Source organism: Rhineura floridana, chromosome 5, assembly GCF_030035675.1.
Source record: "Rhineura floridana isolate rRhiFlo1 chromosome 5, rRhiFlo1.hap2, whole genome shotgun sequence".
NCBI lineage: Eukaryota > Metazoa > Chordata > Lepidosauria > Squamata > Rhineuridae > Rhineura > Rhineura floridana.
Window position 1 is genome coordinate 139,295,910 of NC_084484.1, and position 24,708 is coordinate 139,320,617.

General features: G+C 40.4%; 1 protein-coding gene across 29 annotated transcripts in view; it reads left to right on the plus strand.

The window, feature by feature from the left end:
* Positions 1 to 24,708, plus strand: part of ABI3BP (ABI family member 3 binding protein) — a 235,902-nt gene that overhangs the window by 191,205 nt on the left and 19,989 nt on the right. For 23 of the 29 annotated variants that reach the window (XM_061628187.1, XM_061628192.1, XM_061628189.1 and 20 more), the window contains 12 exons: positions 549 to 623; positions 2,170 to 2,244; positions 3,747 to 3,821; positions 9,016 to 9,087; positions 9,521 to 9,577; positions 10,125 to 10,172; positions 13,433 to 13,507; positions 15,174 to 15,281; positions 17,841 to 17,951; positions 20,930 to 21,049; positions 22,056 to 22,124; positions 23,008 to 23,220. In XM_061628187.1, the coding sequence (XP_061484171.1) occupies positions 549 to 623; positions 2,170 to 2,244; positions 3,747 to 3,821; positions 9,016 to 9,087; positions 9,521 to 9,577; positions 10,125 to 10,172; positions 13,433 to 13,507; positions 15,174 to 15,281; positions 17,841 to 17,951; positions 20,930 to 21,049; positions 22,056 to 22,124; positions 23,008 to 23,220 (1,098 nt within the window). The remainder of the gene's footprint in view (positions 1 to 548; positions 624 to 2,169; positions 2,245 to 3,746; positions 3,822 to 9,015; positions 9,088 to 9,520; positions 9,578 to 10,124; positions 10,173 to 13,432; positions 13,508 to 15,173; positions 15,282 to 17,840; positions 17,952 to 20,929; positions 21,050 to 22,055; positions 22,125 to 23,007; positions 23,221 to 24,708) is intronic. The other 6 variants (XM_061628213.1, XM_061628215.1, XM_061628194.1 and 3 more) reach the window with 5 other exon arrangements.

Here is a 24,708-nt window from a genome sequence, read left to right on the forward strand (position 1 = left end):
CTTCCAAATGCATCACCCTGTGGAGAGTTGGGCCGAATCCACCTCCTTGTATGGGATTGAGCCCAGATCTGGATTGTTTGCATTCCACTGCAAACCACCTCCAATATGGGTTAACTTTGTGGGACAAAAAAGCCAATTCTTACATGGATCTTGTTCAGAGGTTGAGCCTATCATCTGAATATAGCCAAACTGCCTTGGCATTCATTTACAAATAGTGTACGTGAGTTATTGTAATTAAGTCTTTAGCTAATATTGTGTGGACTAACCTACTTCCACCAACCTAGCTATGAAGCAGTTTCTAACTTACTTAATTTTAGTATTTTTTGGTTGTCTCCTTCTCTTCTTTCTTAACAGAGAATACTAACTGAAAGAATACATGTTCTTCAACAGTTGATCATCTTCATAGAAACATCACTATTGTCTTCCCTTTTTGAACCTTTTCTCTAGTTGGTTTCCACATTTTATGTTCACTTACTTAGTTTCTTTCAGGCTAAGAGACAAATATGTTCTTGTGGGTTATAATCCAGGTTTACATTTTTTTATTTCAGCTTCAACAGTGGAACAGTTCACTACTAATAAATCAAAACCATCCACCAGGCCAAGAATGCTAGAGACCAAACCTGGTAATTGAGTCACTTTTGTAATTCTATACATTCATATAATCATATTGTTAGCCAAACCTCGCTTTCTGTATTTTTAGAGAAAAGCAGCCAAATTCCTCCTGGTTATTCCTGTGCTGCTACACTCATAAGGGGAAAATACGATATCTCTATCCCTTGTTTTCTGTGGAAATTATTATATAGTTGCCAGATACAGCAAAAAGTTCCAATCTGAGAAGATATAAATGCCAGGGGTATTATCTTGGATAATCAAGGATTTCTTCTTCTTGAAAGAGTATCCTAAGTATTATTTATGAAGCTAATAACAATATATACATATATATGCAACCAAATACTTGTAGCGACTGGAAGGAGCTGGAGTGGTGAATTAAAACCTTCTGCTGTCATCAGTGTCCTCTTCACCATACCCAACAATAGCTAAGCTATCATTTGGAACAGGATATGAGAATAGTGAATCATCACTGCTGATCTTGTTGACTTTCTACACTAATTAGTGCTCACGTGTTTTGAATAACCACACAAAGTTTGTGTGAATATATATATTACATTTCAAAGGACATAGGAACATAGTGAGCTGCTTTATACTGAGTCAGACCATTGGCCCATCTAGCTCAGTATTGTCTACACTGACTGGCAGCAGCTCTCCAAGATTCCAGATTAGGTATATTCCCAGCCCTGCCTTGAGATGCTGGGGATCAAACCTAGGACCTTCTGCACGCAAAACAGATGCTTTATGACTAAGCTATGGCACTTTCCCAATCCGGAGAGCTCCTCTAGTCCTGCATAAGGGACTGTGCATAAGGGACTGTGTAGATGATGGAGCTTTACCTTTTGTTATCAGCCCCAAGTTTCCATAGCAATCTACTTTGTGAACTGCCTCAGAATTTACAAGCTGCGTGCTAAAATTTCCTTTCATACTTTTTATAATCAATAGTGAAAACTGTTGTGTGCAAGTTGTACAAGTTAAAATCTAAGACATTTATGTATTTGTATTTAATTAATTATTTATTATTTTATTTCTATCCCACCCTTCCTCCCAGCAGGAGCCCAGGGCGGCAAACAAAAGTGCTAAAAACACTTTAAAACATCATAAAAACAGACTTTAAAATACATTAAAACAAAACATCTTTAAAAACAATTTGTAGCTATGATCACGGCAAAAGTTACAGCAGTGTCAGAAAACTTCTTTATTGCTTTTTGTCATCTATAGCATTGGAGGTTACTTAAGTTACAAGAGAAATCTTATCAAACAATTTTTTCAAAGCAATTATTTCCATTTCAGTGTGTTTTTCATTTTTCAGCATTATTCCTGGCCTGAAGCTTACCCTAACTAAACATGATGTTAAATGGATCTTTCCATTTGTTTCTCTGTGTGTTTTAAATAGCCTCCACAGGTGGCCTGATCTCTCTTAAGACTACAACACAATAGTGACTGTTTGCACTAGGTGGGAAGCTGCTCCTACTCTGCGTTATTTTAATATGTACATTATATCTTTTATATTTCCTTTATTTCAGCTTTGTAAAGATGTTCACTTTTTCCTTCCAACAGCAGTACATCGAACAACCTCACAACAACCTATAATCAAACCTACTGTATCATCTGAACGACCCAAGGCAACTATGGGTAAAAATTTCCATAGTGAAGTTAATACACTGTTGCTTCCCTCTTCATCATAAAAAACAACAAACATCATTATTTTGTGTTGTGACATCCCATTATTTTATTTGCTGCTTCTCCATATATGTGCCTGTTTTGCTCTGATCTCTCATAGCTACCTTCGAAATGGTTTCTCAAGAGCTCAGAACACGATGTTGGCCAGTGGTATAGTGGTAAATTTGAAATGCAGGAACTCATTATGACAGTCTCCAGTGCCACATCTCCAAAGAGAGGGATGTATCCAACATAGTGCTACGTAATCATTCTGTCAGTGCAAAGAGTTCTGCTTGCACAACAGAACATTCTCCGTGCTTTTCTCTCCCCCCCCCCACTGCCTCCTAAATCTGTTCTATGGGTTTCCTCAATCCTCAGATTTGAAAAGGATGTGAGGGGAGGAGAAGGAGGAATATCTTGTTGTACAATCAGAAATTCTTGCACTGATGGGACACTTTAGTTGAATACCATCCAGATTCCATAGCCACACACCCCAGGAAGAGTAAAAAATGCACAAGCTGACAAAGGATAGTGTTGTAGATAGTATGTTGGACTTAGCTGGTGGGTCACCCATTAAATTCACTAGGTGACCTTGGGCCAGTCACTGTTTGTGCCTAGCCTTCCCAACAAAGGCTAGCCCTGAACAGAGATGTATAATAATATGCACAGTATGGAGAAAGTGAATATAGATATTTTTTCACCTTCTCTCAAAATGTTAGATTATCCAGTGCAACTGATGTTGGAAGATTCAGGACAGACAAAAGAAAGTAATTTTTCACATAGCACATACTTATACTGTGAACTTCACTACCACAGGATGTACAGCCACCAACTTGGGTGGCATTAAAGGGAGATAAGACAGTCCATGGCTATCAAATTATGGCTGCTAGTCATGATGGTTGTGTATTATCTCCAGTATTGGAGGTAGTATACCTCCAGTTGTTCTATACCAGTTACTGGGGAATATGAGTGGGGACAGTGCCATTGCGCTCATGTCCTGCTTTTGGGTTTCCCATAAGCATCCAATAGGTTGGCCACTGTGAAATCAGGATGCTGGACTAGATGGCCATTTGGGCTGATCCAACAGCTCTTTTCTTATATCATCCAACCCCCAAGTTTACATCATTGAGAAATACTGCTCAGCAGATGACATCATTGCTCCTTCTGTGAAAAAAAGTTGCAGAACTACACTCCCCCCCAATGTTTCTGTTCTACTACACCACTGCTGTTGACATCTTGTTTTCACTCTTTCAAACCTGTGATGTTGCTTTCCTCAGAGCTTGACCATTCTTCATTATCATTGTGTATCACTGCACTCTGTTCTAATTTTCCAAGTCTTTTTAATCAGCTGTCAGAAACACATGGAATCATTGCTTTTACTTAATGCTTTTAAGGCATGTCCTCTCCTTTGAGCTAAACATGGCATGAGCCTGATTCCTAAAGACTACAATAACAATCCCACTCCTTTTTTCCAGCTCCAAAAGAAACATGGTTTATTCCTTCTAAACCCAAAACATCTGGCAAACCAGAAGTACCCCAGACAAAACCTGGTAATTGCATTCTTTGTAACATTCAATGTAGGCAGGATTTTAGCAGACTTTGAAAGTGGTGTCATAGTACTTTTAGACTTAACTCGTGATATCTTGACGTACATTAGTAGCATCTTTGTAAGAAAAATATTGTGGATAATCATAGGAATAGACATAATAGAAATTGACTGAAAGCAGGAATTTTTAAATTTATTTTTTATTTTATTCGATTTATATACCACCCACAGCCCGGGGGCTCTCAGGGCGGTGCACAACATAGATAAAATACAATAAAATTACAAAAACAGTAAAATATACATTATTAAACAAGTAAACAGCCATATATACATTAAAAGCACAAATAGATTAAAATCCCTGGGAGAATAAAAAGGTTTTAACCTGGCGCCGAAAAGATAAAAGTGTAGGCGCCAGGCGCACCTCATCGTTGAGACTGTTCCATAATTCGGGGACAACCACTGAAAAGGCCCTAGATCTTGGTACTACCCTCCGAGCTTCTCTGTGAGTCGGAGCTCGGAGGAGGGCCTTAGATGTTGAACGCAGTGAACGGGTAGGTTCATATCGGGAGAGGCGTTCCGCTAGGTATTGTGGTCCCGCGCCGTGTAAGGCTTTATAAGTCAAAACTAGCACTTTGAATTTGGCCCGGAAACAAATAGGTAGCCAGTGCAAACGAGCCAGAACAGGTGTTATATGTGCAGACCGCCTAGTCCTCGTCAGCAGTCTAGCAGCTGCGTTTTGCACTAGCTGTAGTTTCCGAACTGTCTTCAAAGGCAGCCCCACGTAGAGCGCATTGCAGTAATCCAATCTAGAGGTTACCAGAGCATGCACAACTGAAGCGAGGTCGTCGCTTTCCAGATAGGGATGTAGCTGGGCTACCAACTGAAGGTGGTAGAACGCATTCCGTGCCACCGAGGCCACCTGCTCCTCGAGAGACAGGAATGGATCGAAAAGAACCCCCAAGCTACGAACCTGTTCCTTCAGGGGGAGTGTAACCCCATCTAGAACAGGTTGAACATCCACCATCTGGTCAGAGAAGGCGCTCACTAACAGCGTCTCAGTCTTGTCAGGATTGAGCCTCAGTTTATTAGCTCTCATCCAGTCCATTATCGCGGCCAGGCAGCGGTTCAGCACATTAACAGCCTCACCTGAAGAAGATGAAAAGGACAAGTAGAGTTGCGTGTCATCAGCATACTGATGACAACGCACTCCAAAGCTCCTGATGACCGCACCCAGCGGCTTCATGTAGATGTTAAAAAGCATAGGGGACAGGACCGATCCCTGCGGGACTCCACAATGGAGAGTCCAGGGTGTCGAACAATGTTCCCCAAGCCCTACCTTCTGGAGACGATCCACCAAGTAGGAGCGGAACCACTGCCAAGCAGTACCTCCAACTCCCAACTCCATGAGTCTCCCCTGAAGGATACCATGGTCGATGGTATCAAAAGCCGCTGAGACATCAAGGAGAATCAACAGAGTAACACTCCCTCTGTCCCTCTCCCGACATAGGCCATCATACAGGGCAACCAAGGCTGTTTCAGTGCCAAAACTGGGCCTAAAACCGGATTGAAACGGATCTAGATAATCGGTTTCATCCAAGAGCACCTGGAGCTGGCTGGCGACCACCCGTTCTAAGACCTTGCCCAGGAATGGAACATTCGCTACCGGTCTATAGTTGTTCAAATTATCTGGGTCCAGGGAAGGTTTCTTCAGGAGTGGTCTCACTACTGCCTCTTTTAAGCAACTAGGGACCACTCCATCTCTCAAGGAGGCATTTATCACTTCCCTGGCCCAGCCGGCTGTTCCAGCCCTGCCAGCTTTCACTAGCCAAGAGGGGCAAGGATCCAGTACAGAGGTGGTTGCACGCACCAGTCCAAGCACCTTGTCAACATCCTCAAGCTGTACCAACTGAAACTCATCCAACAAATAAGGACAAGACCGTGCTCCGGATACCTCATTAGGTTCAACTGCCGTAATACTGGAGTCTAAGTCCCGGCGGATGCGTGAGATTTTATCTTGGAAGTGCCCAGCGAACTCATTACAGTGGGTGTCTGAAGGTTCTATAATTTCCTGAGGGCTAGAATGTAAAAGCCCTTGGACAATTTTAAAGAGCTCCGCTGGGCGGTTGAGAGATGATTTAATAGTGGCAGCGAAATATCGCTTTTTCGCTGCCCTCACCGCTTCTGTATACAGTTTGGTGGAGGCACTCACCAAGGCGTAATTGCATCCGTCAGGAGTACGCCTGCATCTGCACTCAAGCCTTCTCCTCTCTTGCTTCATCGCTCTCAGCTCTGGGGTATACCACGGGGCTGCATGAGCTCTGCATGGGATAGGGCACGCAGGAGCGATTGTGTCCATGGCCCGGGTCATTTCCCTTGCAGAGGAAAAGGGCGGCTGTAAGCCTAAACTTCAGCAAGCGGTCCATGACATTGTCCATGACAATGGGGTGGAGAAAAAACTCCCCACCTCCAGATCACCATCTCCATGTCCAGTGGCAAAGATCAAATCAAGAGTGTGCCCTGACACATGCATTGGGCCAGTAGCAAATTGAGACAGCCCCATGGTTGCCATGGAGGCCATGAAGTCCTGAGCCGCCCCAGATAGAGCAGCCTCGGCATGGATGTTGAAGTCTCCCAGTACTAATAGTCTGGGGGACCTCAACAGTACCTCCGAGACTACCTCTGACAGCTCAGTTAGGGAAGCTGTTGGGCAGCAGGGTGGACGGTACACCAACAGAATTCCCAGTCTGTCTCTTTGACCCAACACAAGGTGGAGGCATTCCAAGCCAGTCGTCACCTGGACAGGGTGCTTGATGAGTGAGAGAGAACTCCTATAGGCCACAGCCACCCCACCTCCCCGGCCCTCAGATCTACCACAGTGCTGAACCATATACCCAGGTGGGCAAAGCTGGGAGAGAGCAAGTCCTCCCTGATCACCCACCCAGGTCTCGGTTATGCACGCCAGGTCGACACCCTCATCGACAATTAAGTCATGGATGAGGGAGATCTTGTTGTGTACCGACCTAGCGTTTAGAAGCAGCACTTGGAGATCCGAGAGCTGGCTGATAGGACAACCAACAGTCCTGCGGATGTGAGAAGGACCGGAACAAGGTACAGACACAACTTGTCTGGGACGAGTTCCCCTTATCTGGCATGTTCTCACAACACCATACCTCCCATTACCCGTCACTACGTTGATTGGGGCCCCCGAAAGTCCCCCCGGTCGGAGCAAGGCCCTCTCTCCCAGACACATGATAAAATACACATAAATTCACACACATATACTCATATACTCACTCAATCTCATTCACACTAAACACACTCCATAAATTAACCACACTAAAATTCAAACTAATACAACTCATATAAAGACTCAAACTCTTTCACACTAAACACAATCATAATTAAACAATAGCAGCAGACGTTGAAATAAGTCTCCACTCCGCCAATGTCATGAACCAGAGGGCGTTTCACTCCCCCCGTCGGTGCCGCGGGGTGGGGGAGGTGCCGCCGATGTCTTGGGCCGAAAGGGTGCGCCGCACCCTACCACCGCGGCAAGGCGAGAGTGTCCCGTGCTACGCCGCCGATGTCGCCACGTCCTTCTGCCCCCTAGATCTTGCGCGTTCAGAGTCATCAACTGAGGGCAAGCCACGCTGTAGGAGTAGCCTCTCCCCTCCCCAGGATCGGATCCGTCGCTCCGTCTCTCCAGCCAAATGCGGGCCAAGCAAACAGTGGCCCACGTCTGTCGCCTCTCCGCTTGAGGAGGAAACGCCGCCCCGCCCTGCTGGGACCTGGTCCTGCAGGAGGCACGTCTGCCAGGCAGCTGTCCCACTGGGAAGGGTGGTGGAGGTGGTCTTCCAACAGCAGCAGCAACAGCAGGCTCTCCTTCCCTGGGTGGCGATGTTCTCCTTCTTCCTGCAGGCACTGGCTATAAGTCTGCCACTTAATAATTATGCGACACCAGATAATTTCCATAGAATATTTTGCTCCTAGAATCCACAACAGTTTTGAGATTCCAGTTTTATTATTTTATACGTTACTGTAGAATCCATTGTTGTGTTAATTTTCTGAGTCAATAAATTGTAATGCCAAAAATTGAGGCAGGGATGGGATTGGGCGTTCTCTGCCTTACTCCATGATGCAAAGGAGAATACCTTTTCTCCTTTATGGCTTGTCCATCCAACTTCTCTTCCTACACCTTCCTATGTGTGTTGTAATCTGATGGGGCCGTAATGGGAGGTGAGGAAAAGGGGTGGAGTAGAGGGAAGAAATAGAACCAACCTCCCCACCCCCTTTCCTTCTGTCTCACACATTTCTTCTGTTTCTATCTCAGGCCAGGTGGCATGGGCAGAAGAACACACTTGTAGAATCCTACAGAGATACCATTTCTGTAGAGATGCTGTGCAATGACACCCAGTTGCAGCTGCCCCTGGTCTGGGACTTCCTGAGCACAGTAGCAGTGGCAAATGAATCCCTAAATAAGAACATCTGAAGAGCCTGCTGGATCAGGCTAATGGCCCATCTAGTCCGGCATTCTGTTCACACATTTGCCAACCAGATGCCCAAGGGAAGCCTGCAAGCAGGACCTGAGTGAAAGAGCACTTTCCTCTCCTGCAGTTTCTAGCAACTGGTATTCAGAAATATACTGCCTCTGACTGTGGAGGCACAGCATAGCCACCATGGCTAGTAGCCTCAGATTTGAGTTCAACAGTTTTTAAATGTGTGATTCTGCTACGGCTTAAATAGATTTTTAAACTAATTGCTGCATTTAGATTGTATTGTTTTCTAAAACTGTTTTTTAAATCTAAGCTACTTTAAGCTACCACTATTCCACAATTGCTTATGGCAATTGTGGCAGAAGGTAGGAGCAGACAGATCACTACATCAGCCTGATGCTGTCATGTGATGGCAGAGGGGCTGGCTCAGGTGGAAGGGGGAGTTCTGCAGGCGGTAACCAACAGGAGGCTGATGGAGACTGGCAGAGATGGGCGGAGAGACATAACTGGCTCCATCTTTAGTCGTAGCATGTGCACAGAAGAAATGCAATGTACCTAATCTTAGACTTAATAAAAGGTTGTTTTGTAATATATATCTCCTGCAAGAAAATAACACTTTGTCTTTTATTATTCCAAAACAAAATAAATATGTTTGTTCTCATATCTGCCTAATCTCAATTACCACACCTATTTTGTCCTCTATAGCACCAATTGCAACAGACCTGGAATCAATGGATCTCCACACTCATGTTCTCAATGACCCCAAAGATACTTTGGGTAATTTTTATTTTATTTTATTTTATTTCCTTCTTTGGCTGAAATTATCTTCTTACTTTTCCTAAAGGTTTGTGGGGAGTGAAATTAAAAAATTAACTTGCTTGATTGACATCTTAATTGTGTTCTTCGTGAATTGCTTCCAGAGCATTGCTTTGCTGTTCCATTGAGGAGCAAACACCTCATGCACAAGGTCCATCAAAACACTACCTCAACACTCTGCTTCTGTGTCTCAGTCTGTTAATGGTGAATCGTCCCCTGGTCTCAAAAGTCCCATCTTCCATGAAAGCATGATGACGTCCTGCTAGCTTTCCAGAAGGGGGCATTTTAATATCTAGACTGCTTTGAAAAAAGTTTTATTTTTTGTAGGCTCTTCATAGCATGACATTTAAAGAAGATACTGTGATTTAACAAAATTGAAATGTTTTGTTTTTAGTTTCATCCAAGCCTTACAGTGATGTAACAACAACTGAAAGTCCACATTTGAAAACTGGTAATTTTGTTTATTTGATGATGTTTCTTTTGAAATCATTTAGTATTTTGAGTGTTTGTTAAGCAGCCCCTGGACTTTAACAATATATTTGGCATTCATGGTATAACATTATAACTCTTCAGAAACTATTTTTAAAAAATATGATAGTAACATATATAGTTTTTCCCACCTCCTCTACCTCCTCCACCACCACCAAACATGCTCAGCCCTCTAAGAGCAAGCTGACAGCTCTTAGGATAGGGGTGGGCAATCCTTTCTGTTGATAGATGCATTCCCTAAACTTGGTGAAACTCCTGAGATTTTTATCATATATGAAATGTTTGAATAATTGCTGTATTAGCAGAAATTGTGGTTTTGATTATAGAAATACTTTGTAAACTTGAATAACCTTTTCATATAGGACTTAGATAATGCTAGACATTTTTAATGACAAATGCCTATTTTTTCCCTTCAGTTCTGGTGCATGGATCGTCTTTCATGCTGCACGTTGAATTTACTGTACTTCATATCCTTAGAAATTAAGCTAGTTTTGTTTTCTTTTTAACAGCACCACCACATAAAGTGTATGTCTCCACTGCAAAACCCAAGAAGACTGGTAAGTCACGGGCCAGACCTGGTAATATATGGCTCTTTATTTTATTTTTTTAAAGTTAGTCAAATAGTTATGGATTAATATTGTTACTCACAGCCCGGTCTCCAAGTGGTGAGACATTCCAGCACATAGCATGGGTTTGGTGTTCCTTAGAATCAAAGTCACTGGAGACTGTTGTTTTTGTGATATGCAGTTGTGTTTATTTTATTTATTTATTTATTATTTCAATTTATATACCGCCCTTAGCGAAATAGCTCTCAGGGCGGTGAACAAACAAAATAAAATACAATATATCATAATAAAAATACAAAAACATATACAAACAAACAACGAAAAGCACAGCAAAAACAAAATAAATACTACAAAAATTAAAATACAGATTAAAAGATTAAAAAGTTAAGAAGATTAAAATGCCTGGGAGCATAAAAAGGTCTTTACCTGGCGCCGAAAAGATGGAAGTGTAGGCGCCAGGCGTACCTCTTCGGGGAGGCTGTTCCACAACTCAGGGGCCACCACAGAAAAGGCCCTAGATCTCGTAACCACCCTCCGGGCTTCCCGATGGGTTGGTACCCGGAGGAGGGCCTTAGATTCTGAACGAAGTGAACGGGTAGGTTCATAGCGAGAGAGGCGTTCCACAAGGTATTGAGGTCCCACGCCGTGTAAGGCTTTATAGGTCAAAACCAGCACCTTGAATCTCGCCCGGAAGCAAATAGGAAGCCAGTGCAGACGCGCCAGGACAGGTGTTATATGCGAAGACCGACTGGTCCTCGTCAATAATCTGGCAGCTGCGTTCTGCACCAGCTGAAGCTTCCGAACTGTCTTCAAGGGCAGCCCTACGTAGAGCGCATTACAGTAATCCAATCTTGAAGTTACCAGAGCGTGGACAACGGAGGCGAGGTCGTCCCTGTCCAGATAGGGGCGTAGTTGGGCTACCAGACGAAGATGTTTACACACATATATAGGCGGTGCATAAAATGAAAGGGCTCACAACATTAATACTCTCAACAGATCTTGCTCCCTCATTAGGTTTTTGAGTAAGTTATTCCCAGGTCCAGGAGCTGGAGATTTTACCAGTACTGGACAGGCTTGCACTACCTCTGAAGGAGCAGGTATGTAGTTTCTGTCATTAGAAGTCGGGTAACTTCTGTGACAAGGAGTGCCTATTATCAACTTAAGCTGATATGTCAGTTTCACCTTTTCCTGGGCAGGGATAGCTTGACCAGTGTGAGTCATGCATTGGTAACCTCACAGTTTGACTACAGTAATGTGATCTATGAGGGGTTTCGTTTGAGGCTTGTTCAGAAGTTGTAGCTGGTGCAGAACACTGCAGCCAGGTTGCTGAGTTAAGAACATGGATACACACACAGTCCCTGTGCTGAGGGAACTGCACTGGCTGCCAGTTGGCTGCTGGGCCACATTCAAGGTCTTGTTGTTTATTGAAATATTTATAATTTGCACTTTCAAAAAATATACAAGGTGGTATACAACATACAAATACATTCAGTAAAGTATCCATAAATTTAAAACACAATGAAAAACATCAATAAAATACCAATTAAACTGTCTGGTTTAAAAAGAAATTCATATTATGAAGGCCTGTCTAAATAATACCATTTTCAGATTATGTCTAAAAGAAGGCAGGAAGGGTTGCTGCCAAACTTCTACTGGTAGGGATTTCCACGGGACAAGGCCCACCACATTAAAGACTTGGTCTGTAGTGGAGGTCAATCGAATCTCAGTAGTGTGGAGAATCACCAGAACTTTCCCATCAGAGGCTTTTATTGACATGAAGGCTTGAATAATTCAGCACCAGATTGCCTGAAGGACTACCTCCCCACATACACACCTTTGATCACTAATGTGGGCTCCTGCTGGGAGGAAGGGCAGGATATAAATCAAATAATAAATAAATAATGTCGTCAGTGGATACTACAGATTGTTGTGGGGCTGTGACCTGGAAGCTGGCATTTTCTGTGGAATACCCTTCCCTCTCTTGATTTGCGAGGTGCCATCATGTGTTTTAGGTGTCTCCTGAACACATCTCTGTTTGCCCAGGTCTTCACTGACTCCTAAAACTGGATTTTTGTACCTCTAACTAATTTCAGTGCTTTTATACCATATTTTATGTTATGCTATGTTCTATTGTATATTGCATAGATATTTTTTAATGTTTAATGTCTATAATTTTTTTGAAATAAAATAAATTATTCAATTATCAGGGCTGGCCCTACCCTTAGGCAGAGTGAGGAGACTGCCAGATGCTTGGGATCACATGGCCTGTCCTGTGTCCCCTAAGTTAGCTTGGTACGCTCCATTGTGGTGGAGGTCACTGTCCTGTTGCCAGTACTGAAGTAAGATTCAACTGTCAGTCTAGTAAACTTCTGTAGACAGAATTGGGGATGTTGTGTTATCCTTCCTTAGGCAGCAAAATCTCTTGGCCTGGCTATGATTAGGCTACCTAATGGGAAGTTTTGAGTGAAGCACATGCTGAGGAAGCTTGTTTCTTAAAAGGCTTTCAATCCTCCTTCCTGCAACTCTTTCCAGTGTAAATGCCCATAGTAGGTCATGCTAGAGGTCAAAGGTAGCCTCATTCCCTCTCAAGCCCCTGCCCTAAACTGAGAATTTCCCCCAATATCAGTGTAGCTGGTGTCCACTTGTGCTGACTCTCAGAACCTTGCACCACCACCCATCCTATCCTTTGCTGCTGGATTGCTGCAGAGCACAGAGCAAGACTTGTGTTACTTTTTTTTTTACTTTGACCTGCCTTAGATGCAAATCATTGCAAAAGATTGAAGCATAGTTTTGCAGTTCTACCCTGCATATTTCTGAGTTAGTCCAGATAATGTGGCTGATCTCATTTGCACAAAGTCCTTCTCTAGCTTATGGGAAAATAGAGATGGGTTGCAACATTTGAAATAGATGTTGCAGTGTTTGAAATAAAATCTTCCAATAAATATAATGGAAAAATAATTTGTATTGTATTTGTATTGTTAGTAATTTTTTTAAGAAGCTACGGGTGTTGGAAAACACATGTATGATAAGTATTTACCTTTCTGATTTTTTAATAACATTTTACATTTTCAGATTTTTACAGAAACTGGGAACTAACAACCATAGAACCATAAGCTTCCTCCCTCTTCTGCCTAGAGCAGTCAATACAAAGCTTTATAACAGTCAATAATGAAAGTAAATTTCAGTACTGATTATCATTGCTTTCTGTTGAATTTAATTAGCTTTGCAATTTGGCATTATTTTCTTTTCAGTTCTTAATAAAACAACACCAGCCCCTGGTAGAACAAGAACACCTGGAGGCGTGACATGGGATAAAATATCAAGTGGTAATAGTTGGATGTTATCATTATTGTTATTATTGTTAAATTTAAATATTACTTGTCCCCAGGATAAGCAAGGGATTATTTGGTGGTTTCTTTCTTTCTTTCTTTCTTTCTTTCTTTCTTTCTTTCTTTCTTTCTTTCTTTCTTTCTTTCTTTCTTTCTTTCTTTCTTTCTTTCTTTCTTTCTTTCTTTCCAAGGACATTTAAGACTGGAGTCCTATACACACTTACCTATGGAACTTACCACTGAGTAAACATCTTTAGGATTGTAATCCTGCCTGGGCCTTCACATTAAACTGTCTGTAGAATGAATGAATAAGTGGGCAGATGGATGATAGAACTGATGCTTGCATTATGTTTTTTGCAATTAGAGGAATAGTGAATTAGATGCAATCCTAAAAACACATACCTGCGAGGAAGTCTGATTTAAATGATTTGGGCTTACATATCAATGTATTTAGGTTTTTAGGTTTTGTAGATGTGGTGATTATCTCCAAGTGAATGTGTTTTGGATGGAACTGCAAGACAGCATTTAGTTACCCTGATCCAGAGCTAATGGCCGCCTGAAAAGTGAAAAGCCACTTGATTCTATTAAGAGAGAATAAATGATTTGCTGTACTCCTTTGTTGTATTCATAAATGAAGTTTGTTTTTAAAGGGTTGTCCATTGTTACACATATCTCTAGGAACTCATGTGTGCACTTCATACGTGACCCTTAAACACACTTGCAAAAGGGGGGAATCTTTAATATGAGTGGGCTGCATGCTACCCTGGGCATCTGTCTAAATTATTTTAGGACAGGGGTGCCATCAGGATTTTCTGTGCCCCGTATACTGTTTGTAGATTGGGCCCTCTGCTGCATTTGCAAAAGAAGCTGTACATTTGCATACACTTTGTGTCATGCAAATATGTACCCTCTTTTACAGGTGGGTGTGGAGCACCCAAAAATCAGTCAAGGGCCACATACAAGTAACGAGATATTTGACAGACAGAATATCAACAGGTGAAACTTTCCCTATAATTGTAGTTCCATATTAGAAAAACCGTACTCAGTTTAACATTGGCCTGCCGCATAGCTATTAAAGGCACAAGAACCCTGCTCTTCTCTGCTGCCATCCCTAAAGCATATAAAGAACGCAAGTTTGCCCCTCCTTCCCCATCCCCATCCTCTTCCAATCCCCCCTCCCCTCTCCCTCCTCCTCCCCCATGGTCAGTTTTACCTATCTTAAGCATGATTGCAATTGAATACAACAAGCATGCAAATGATCAGAAACATTCTTAAACAGCAAGATTTTTTTGCCTATTAGTGAATATTATACAAGGGTATTAAAATAGTGATCACCTATGTGTTTAAATTGTCTGTGCTAATATTTAATTCGGATAAAGTCTAAAAATGAATTTAATATTTCTATAATGTGAATTTTCGTGTATATGTTAACAGTGAAGGCCAAATGTAGCAATTGTTAGCAGTCCTTCACACACCTCTTGAATTATTACAATTATACATTTACAGTAATGAATGTGTACTATGACCATCAGATGGCTGGCCATACCCAATGGTCTTTCTCTGTAGTTTTGGACATTTCACCAGATGTCTATAAGAAAGACAATAGTGCCTTGTGATTGGGCATGTGTTGTATCTCATATATAATTTTATATGTATTTCACAGGTAAGAAACTAACAGACCAGGATGCTACCAGGCTTCCTAGTACAAGCTCTAGTACAATCTCTAAAGCATCAGCACATTCCACAGTTGCAAGAAAAAAACCAGAGCCTAGTAAGTAGATAACAGTATGTTACTCTGTCCAGCAACATTTACTGGAAATGATTTCAAATTTAAATTTAAACCATTATATATATATATACAAAAACCCATTTATATGAACTCTTTTTGAAAACCATATTTTTAAAGAGTTGTTCCCGTTGGCATTCATTGGCTGAAAACAGTATCCAGATCCTAAAGTTGGGGGCATTTGAATATCACCATTGCTACCCCTGAAGCCTTCAGGAAAGAATGGGCTACAAGTCAAAACAAATTGATTTTCCTTTTAATAGTTTAAATGTAGAGCCAATACTGGAAAAGGACACATACACACTTGGTCTATTCTGTTAAACAGTCAATCTCTGAAAAGAGTGCAGGACAAGCAGATGCAATATGTTGTAACTATTCCATGGATAAATTACTAAAAAGTCTCTGCCTTCAAAGCTTGCGCTGTCACTGTTATAAACACTACACTGCACATTAAGCATGCTTAAAATATACATTTAACATTTATAGAAATATATTTTGGATCAAATTTAACTGAGAACTTAAGCAAACAGGGCACAGTTTAGCTTGTGGAAAAAGTGGTTTCAGATTACTGACAACTTTCCTCCCTCCAGCTGCCTACATTGCATCTAATTTTGTTTCAGATTGTCTCTCAGTCCCTAGTAGAGATGGGCGAGAATATGGTTTGGTTAGGATTTTAATGGGAACCTACGCAATTTACACATACCAAAACAATATGTTAACTGAAACCCAGCTATCTTTCCAAATTCACAATCCTCCTAGTTTTGTGATGCATTTCTCCAGCCAAATAACGTTCACAAAAATATGTATATTAGGGGAAGGTTTGCATAAAAATGCATATACTAGTGAAAATAACATATGCATTATATTAGGGGTAGTTGCTTGCAATTATATTAGGGGAAATTGCTTGTGTATATTAGGTGAAATTTGCAGTAAAATGCTGATGAATTTTTATGAGAATGTTTTTTAAAAAACATTTGTTTCTCCCTAGTCCCCAGGAGTTACTTTTAAGATGTGTAGGGAACAACAGAGCGAATGAGGAGGCAGGGAATCCCCATTCCACAAAAGGAATGCTGCTCACCGTTTGTAGGATTGAAGCCACTTGTATCTACTAGAAAATTTCAGTTAATAAATCAACAGCCAAATCAAACTTACTTGAAAGCAAATCCCACTGAGTCTTAATAGAACTTGATTTCTAGTAAGTGGGCATATTATTGAAGTCTTAATTACTTTGTATTTAGGGGGATGATTGATTATCATCTTGGAAATGTGTTTGCTTCTGTTGAAAAGAACATATACATTATATTAATTTGCATTCATCACAATAGTACATACTACTCAGTGCTGCTTTGGCATTTCTATTTGCTGGCCTTTAATTCATGTACTACAATCTCTCTGAAGCTATGCATGAGCTTGTTATACTGATGTTTTTGAAAGCTTCTCCCCTTGAATTCTATCTAATATTAATTAAATCTTGGAAAGAATGCATGGAAAGAAAAGCTTTAAATAATATAAAATTATAAACTACAGAATGCTTTTAACCCTATAAAAGGACAGTGGGATTTAATTTACCTGAACATAAAAGGGCTGACTATTGCAGTCACGGCGCCAACTTAAGAAAAAAACATTTAGTTAAGAGCTTGGAGCATAAATCAATATGATTTTAAACAGTTTAAAATACATGGAATTAAATTAATTTTCAACTGACTTTTCATAGTATCCCTTATTGTATTATTTGAAGTCCTGAAATCAGAGTATATCCAGCTAATACTATACAGTCCACTTGCTCTTTATTGTTAGGCCCCTTTGATCCCATGCCCAGAAATATCAGTCGGCTTAGCATGGGCATCTTATTTTATTTAAGAGCTGTGGTCCAAAAGGGGAGTTCTCCCTGTGGAGAGCCTTCCTCCCTTCACCAGCCAACACATGGATGGACTGAATGCCCTTTGGCAGAGGATTCTCAGTGATTCATGCTGGATTTCTGAAAATGGCTTCTCTCTCACTAGCCCCATCACCAGATTTGGAAGAACTCTGGGTACTGTTCTAATGTTTTCCCTCTGGTTTTAGGAGAGGTCAGAGATGTCTTATTCTATTCCTCTGACTAATACCAGTACTGGGTTGTGCCCATTGCATCAGCAGCAATGGCTATATCACTAGAAATCAATGTGTTCACCCTGATCTAACTCGCTTGTCAACACTGCTTCACAACAACAGCCGATTCTGTTTTCTATAAATATAATGACATGCAAAGAGGATTCAACTGAACATGATGCATAAGTTTTTTATGAACTAGCTTAGCTGCCTTGCTGTGCTGTTTTGGTCTGATGCTGGAAGCATGCATATTTTCATGCAAGAAATGTAAAAGCTCAAAATAACTCCTTTCAGCTATTCCCTGTCTTTGTGTTTTGTGTTCTTTTGCAGTTCTTATCGCTGAAGCTCATGCCTTAAAATTTTGCTTGAGAAGTGTAGCTATTAGCCATTTTTCTCTTTCTGATTACGTGGTGTGCGGTTCCTCCGTTAACAGTGGTGTCTTGTAACGTTATTCAGTAGCTACACCACCTGACTCTCCACGACCTCCCTTAGCTCCTGCCAAGCCTACACCAATGCGAAGAAAACCTTTGCCACCAAACACTGTGACCGGTAAACCTGGAAGTTCAGGTATGTCAGCTTCTCAGGCAGCAGTTCTATATCTGTATATATACATACATATGTACATACATTGTTTATTTATTTATTTAATTCAGTTACTTCTAGCCCATTCTTCACTAAATTCAATCAGAGCAGGGTGTAATATAATAAACATAATGCATAAAATATAATAAAACCACATTATGAAATTAAATAACCTTTTAAAAATGTTATTAAAACAACAAATTAGTAAGTCTAGCAAGAGCAGGGCTCATCTTCAATAATAACAGTTTAACCAAATGGCTGGACAAATAAACATGTTTTTTAATATGGTCATAATTCCAGAGAGCTTGCTTTTTTCATATGCTCTTGGGCTTGCTTACATATAATGATACTTTTGTAATATGTTTTTAACAGACTTCACATTTTTTTCAGTGTTGGATCAAATACCATCATAGAATGTGTCACAGGCACCCAGACAATAAGGGTTCTTTTGCATTCACTTTGAACTATGGCAGTGTTTTATAGCTACCCTAGCAGTCTTGGTTATAAGCCCCAATCATGCAGAGAAAGGAAAGGCTTCATTCATACACACAGATTCTACATTGTACAGATGCACAGTTTTCTGCAGTTTCCAGAACTGATAACGTCTCAGAGCATGTAGAGCTACATATATTATACACAGACATATATCAGAGCCACTGAATCCAGTCAGTTCGTCTTCATTGTTGAGTCCCATTCATGTGAACACTGAACTATCTTCTATGATAATATCTCAGGTAACTCTCTCTCTCTCTCTCTCTCTGGGTGTGGGTGTGCGCGTGTATGGGTGTGAATATTGCAAACACATGGGCAAGGCTGATCATGGAAATCTTAATATTTGATTGCTACCATACCAGGAAGGGGATGGGAAAGAACCATGTTATCATCCTCATCCACATGGTTCTAGTATAGTATGCAGTGGAATATCATCATAGAGAACCAACTTCTTCACAATTTAATGTGTATGTGAAGGGAGTCTTGGATAACAACTGCTCCACAAAAATTGTATTTTAAAATGTCCCCAATTTTTTAAATTTTAATTAAATGTTATATTAATGTAACATACTAAGCTGTTAATGCCTTTGTAGATCCCCTTTCTCTTTTTTCTAAACATGGAAGCGAGATCACACATAAACTGGAAGCTATGGTAAATTGTAGAGGAGAAAAAGAGACAACGTAAAATATGGATATTTTATAGTTCTTTTAAGGGAAGGCATTTCAAGGTTCTGTATAATTCTGTGTAAAGAGGGGTCTTTTTCTTAAATAGACTGCTTTGATTATTTTCTTTCATAACTCTTTCATTTTGCTTTCCTGCATTATGCAATAATAATCCTTCATTTTTACACTGTATGACATGATGCCCAAAACCACTTAAAAAGAAAGGAGTAATCATACATTTTAATAAACCTGTCACCATCTTTTGAATGTTTATTGGCAGGACAAGAATGTTAATATATCCCCCCATCATTCATCTTTAACAACGAGAATGCCAAACAGCTTTTAAAGCAGAACTTCTGTTCTTTTTATACAGAAAAGTACCTATGATAATAGGTAGCATGCAACCTCATTTTAATTTGCTATAAAACACTCAAGTCACTCTAGTTCATGTAAATTATGTCAACACTTTTTCTTGAGTTAAAGGAGAGATATGTTTGTAGTTGCCTTCCATTTTTAATGGGAGGAAGAAATTAAATTTCTTATTCTCATCCTGACCCAACACTGTGACAACAACAACAACAATGTATTTTCTCAAGGGCTTTTCAATTGATAATTTAACACAGAGAGGGGAAAGAAAGAGAGGCAAGGATAAACAGGGAAGAGTTTGCATTTATTTTTGTCACATCTACGTAGGATTAATTACAGTAGACTATGGAGGCCAGGGCATTATGTCAAAGGCTTCATGAAAAGGTGGATCTTGAGGAGGAATTTGAAGAAGGTACAAGAGGTGTTCTGGAAGGCAATTCAAGACATGAGGGCCAGAGCTGAGAAAGGTATTGGTCCTTTGAGGGAGCCAGACACATCTAGGTGGGGCTGGACATGCAGATAATGAACAGAGATGGATCGGCATGCAAGAGCACAGATACAACAGGGATGGACAGATAAAGAGCTTGTGTTGGATCAGAGAGAAGACAGGAAGCCAATTTAAGGATTTTACGGTGTTTTACACCTTAAATGAAATGTGATGTTGGAGGAGAGCTTTGCAGGTACCATGGACCGCGAAAATGACAAATAATTAGGTGTTAGAACAAATTAAACCAGAACTATCATTAGAAGTTAAAATGATGAAACTGAGGTTATCATACTTTGGACATAATGAGAAGACATGATTTAGTAGAAAAGCCAATAACGCTGGGAAAAACAGGAGTAGAAAAAGAAAACCAAACAAGAGATGGATTGATTCCATAAAGGAAGCCACACACCTGAACTTATAAGATCTGAACAGGGTGGTTTATAACGGATACTATTGGAGGTTGCTGATTCATAGGGTCACTATAAGTCGTAATCGACTTGAAGGCACATAACAATAAAATTCCTCCAGAACATGGATGGAGATGCACCTTAAGCATGTACTTTCCACTAAAAACAATTAAATGTGGATAGACAGCATTATGCCAATTTATGCCTGGGTTTCCTAATATGCAAACAAAAGCATATGTATGATTTTTTTAGCGGAATCACCCTACCTGTATTTATCCTTTTTGTCATACGCCTTATGACAGATATAAGCATGGAAGGAACTAGAAAATTGCATAGATATGCAATATATAGAAATGTCTGATTAAGTGCATTTCTTCCTTAATCATTTGAGCACGTTAATTCACATCTGCTTATATATCTCTAGAATCAATCAAGAGAGTCCCTTAAAAAAACTGAATCACTTCAATGACTTAGGATTTTTCTTGTTTAAGAATGAAGGCTACATTAATTCTAACTGGACATTCAGATTCACTTTTATTTTCAAATAGGAAACGTCTTGATGCCACGAGCCTCTTCTTTTTCCATACCAAAGCCTACAGGACCAACAACTCATGTGAAAACAAGCTCACTAAAAAAGCCACCTACAGCAGCATCTTCTCCAGATTATAGTAAGAATTTTAGATGTACATTTCTGGGTGTTCTCTGATGTAAAACTAGCAACCTAATCCATCACCTTTCATTTTGATGGAACCAATTTTAAATGAGTTCTTGTATTAATTTTTTTATGAACTGATTTTCCTCAAGAAATCAACTGTTGAGCAAGAGGAACCAAACTTTATATTTCAGTAGGATTTATCCAGAAGATACACAATGGGTTTCTATAGTTCCCACAAAAATAAATTGTCAGCTGAATGATTAAAAACATTCAGATGCAATATATCATATCTGTCAAGGTACCATAAATAATTTGTGCTATTCTGAAGTTTTAAAAAAGATGTATGAAAAACTCATATATCTTGATTCTGAAAAGTATCTTGTATTGCTTTTAGGCATGTAAGAATTATGTTCTAAAAGTCTGCAATTTAATTTCCTTTTTTAATTATTGCTTCAATACGGCTCATTACATTTGTTACTATATTTACCAGCATAAATTCATTGGCACTAATTTTGCTTGGCATGTTTCCATCGGCTAGCAAAATGTGTGTTCAAAACATTCCCTGGCTATTAAAGAACATGGCATATGATGAAAAGGAAAACTGGCTCAGATTTCCCTTCAACATTTTTTAAAGTGTTGCTAAGTACAAGGCCAATGTGCTCCCTAAGGAGACAGGCAGAGAGTTAAATGGCTGAAGTGTCAGTGAAACACAAAAGAATCTTTTTTAGCGTTCTAAAGAGGATTTTGTATATTGTGCATGAAGTCACTCCAACAGCAATAATGAGCTCAGCCATTTAGGTTATAATTATCTTTCTTTTGGCAGTGCAAAGAGGCTTTTATTTTCCATCACAGCCAAATTCAGCTCATTCCTAAGAGAATGCTAACATGACTCCAAGCAGGCACTGAGTGGGTTTAAGAGATTGACTGAGAATGAAATGAGAGATGAAATATGAGGTGCCATTTCAACAGTACAAATATGTGCTTTTATTAACGTTTTGTTATGGTTTTCCTCTCCTTAGGTAATACAACTTTGTTCAGTTCTCAGCCTACAACAGAGACTGATATTGCAGGCAAACCAAGGTATACAGGTATGTCTAAAATAGATGCATTAATATGACGTTGTGGAAATAATACCTAACCATATTATTTTTGTTCATCATCCAAGTTCCCAAAACAAAGGATCTTTTAATAATTTCCACTGCATTTTATTGTGTTTTCCATCTACTACTTCTCTGAACTGATAGTCATTTTTAAAATTTTCATCACCACAGCTCCTTATGTTTAGTATGCAGTTTATTTACCCAGGTAACTATCAAGCCCCTATATGCAGTAGCTAAGGAATGCAGGAGTGCAGCTGGCCATAGGACCACCACAAGCCAGGGGGACATCCCAGTGTAAGAGGTACAAGTCATACAGCTGAGCAACGTTGCAACCCAGCTTCTGTGCAGAAGAGCTGGATCTTGTCCTTAATCAGGAAACGCTTCAGTATCTTCACCATACATTGTCACTTATAAACTAGTGTCATGTTGATGTAGATACCAGAATGAATATAAACCAGAAAGTATCCAATTCAAATCTTGCCTCATCCATGAACTTAATAAATGGCCTTAGGAAAGCCAAGCTCTCCCAGCCATATGTATTTTAGAGTTTTGCCAGTATTTTTAAAGCAAGCATTCACACCTGATACTGTCCTACATGTAAGTAAGCTTTGAGGATCTGAGGCCTCTACTTAACATCTCAGGCAGCAGATGGTGTATTATCTTTTAAAAAACTAAAAAATAGATATTGGGGGAGAAGTTTCTCCCCCAATAGCACCTCCTCCCTGACATGCTAGTTTACCTTCAGAAGGTTTTTGTGGGGAAGCATCCCCTTGTGGGACCCACCACTTCTGAAAGGTTTGTCACCTCATTTGCTGTCTGTAAAAAACAAACAAAAAAAAACACCTACATGCTGATGCTGTTTTTTTTCCAGGTGAGCATGTGAAGTACATGCCAAAAAAAGAAGACATGCCGTGTTCCATCACAGATACCCTCCAACACTTTCCAACCGAAGAGGGGGAGAGCACAGAGTTACCCATTAGTCCTCCACAAAAGCCTCCTACCAACCTCACTGTGGTGACTGTTGAGGGCTGCCCATCCTTTGTCATACTGGATTGGGAGAAACCAGATAATGAAACTGTTACAGGTTGGACTTTTGTTCTCTTACAATAAGAGCCCTAACAATCTCTCTATTCCTTCTCTCTGAGCCTGGTATAAACTTGTAAAATGGGAGCACTTTTCCCCACAGCTATTGTTGTCTGGTTTTTAAAATTGGAACTGTTGCTTAGATTTCTTTATTTAAGCTCCTTAAGTTTATACCTACCTGATTTCTCTTGGTAGCCAGATGTGGCAGCATGACATATGTATTCATTATATACAAGTGGGCTGACAAATGCCCTTTAGACACTGTTCTATGTCCCTGGGATCTAGTGCCAGTTTTTCTATGCATTCTGGAGATCAGAAGTCTAACTCATTTACTCACTTGCATTGCAAGGGTCTTTCAATTCCATCAGTAGTTCTGTCTATAAGATCTTAGTCTCACATTGTGGTTCTTGACTCTTGTTCCCTGTGGTGGCTGATGCCCACTGGACCTGGTAGGACTGGTAGGAGTTTATGTGGGCATGGCCAGGTTGTTCTAGTTTTCTCTCCATCCTCCTCCTTTGCAAAGATACTGTGGGCAGTTAAGCATTGCAGTTTTACAAACAGTTAGCACCTAACTAAACTGAAATGTGACTTACTTTGGTTCAGAAGGTGTCTCTGCTGTCACGGTTGCTTCTCTGGTGGGAGAAAACTTGTGTGGCTCGTGTGAGAGAAACTCTGGTTCTCTCCCTGTTCTTCTTCTTCTTTGCAAAGAAACAGTGGGCACTTAAACATTTCAGTTTTATCAATACTTAGCATGTATCTTTCCTTGGTTCAGAGGGGGTTACTGCTGTCACAATTTCTAACGTTGGGTCACACCACAAAAACTGTCCATTACTCAGAAGTAAGCCCCACTGAATTCCAAGGGGATTGCTCCTTGGTAAGTTATGTATAGGATTGCAAGCTGAATTGGTTAGTCAACATGCCACACAGGATTATTAACAAGGGACCCCATAAATTTCCAGATCTATGGGAAAATGTTCTTCCCCTTCCCCAACTTATTCACTTCTACATGTCATTAACAGAATGTGGAATATGTTGGAGGGATATTAAGTGGTCTAGAACCTGGGAGGCCAGAGTTAAAATCACCAAGGAAATTTACTTAGTGACCTTGGACTAGTCACTGTCTTCAAGCCTAACCTTCCTCACAGGATTGTTGTGAGGTTAACATGGGGAAAAGGAAACCCATGAATGCCACCTTGAGCTCCTTGGAGGAAAGGTGGAATGGATATAAATGTAATACTGGTACATAAGGAATAATCAAGAGAAACAGTTTCTCTCCAGCCTATCTGCCCCCAATTTTGAATTGGGGAAGGGGTGGCAGGTTTAAAATCATGAAAAAGCCCAACCTAAAAATCAAAGAAAAAAGAATCTGGGACACAACCAGGATATTCAGGCATTGGACATCACATCTAGGTCCTTGGCAAATCTAGTGTGTGGCCGTCTGCTAAGACAGGCTTGCAGCCTGTTTCTGGACCGGGATAGCCTCGCCACT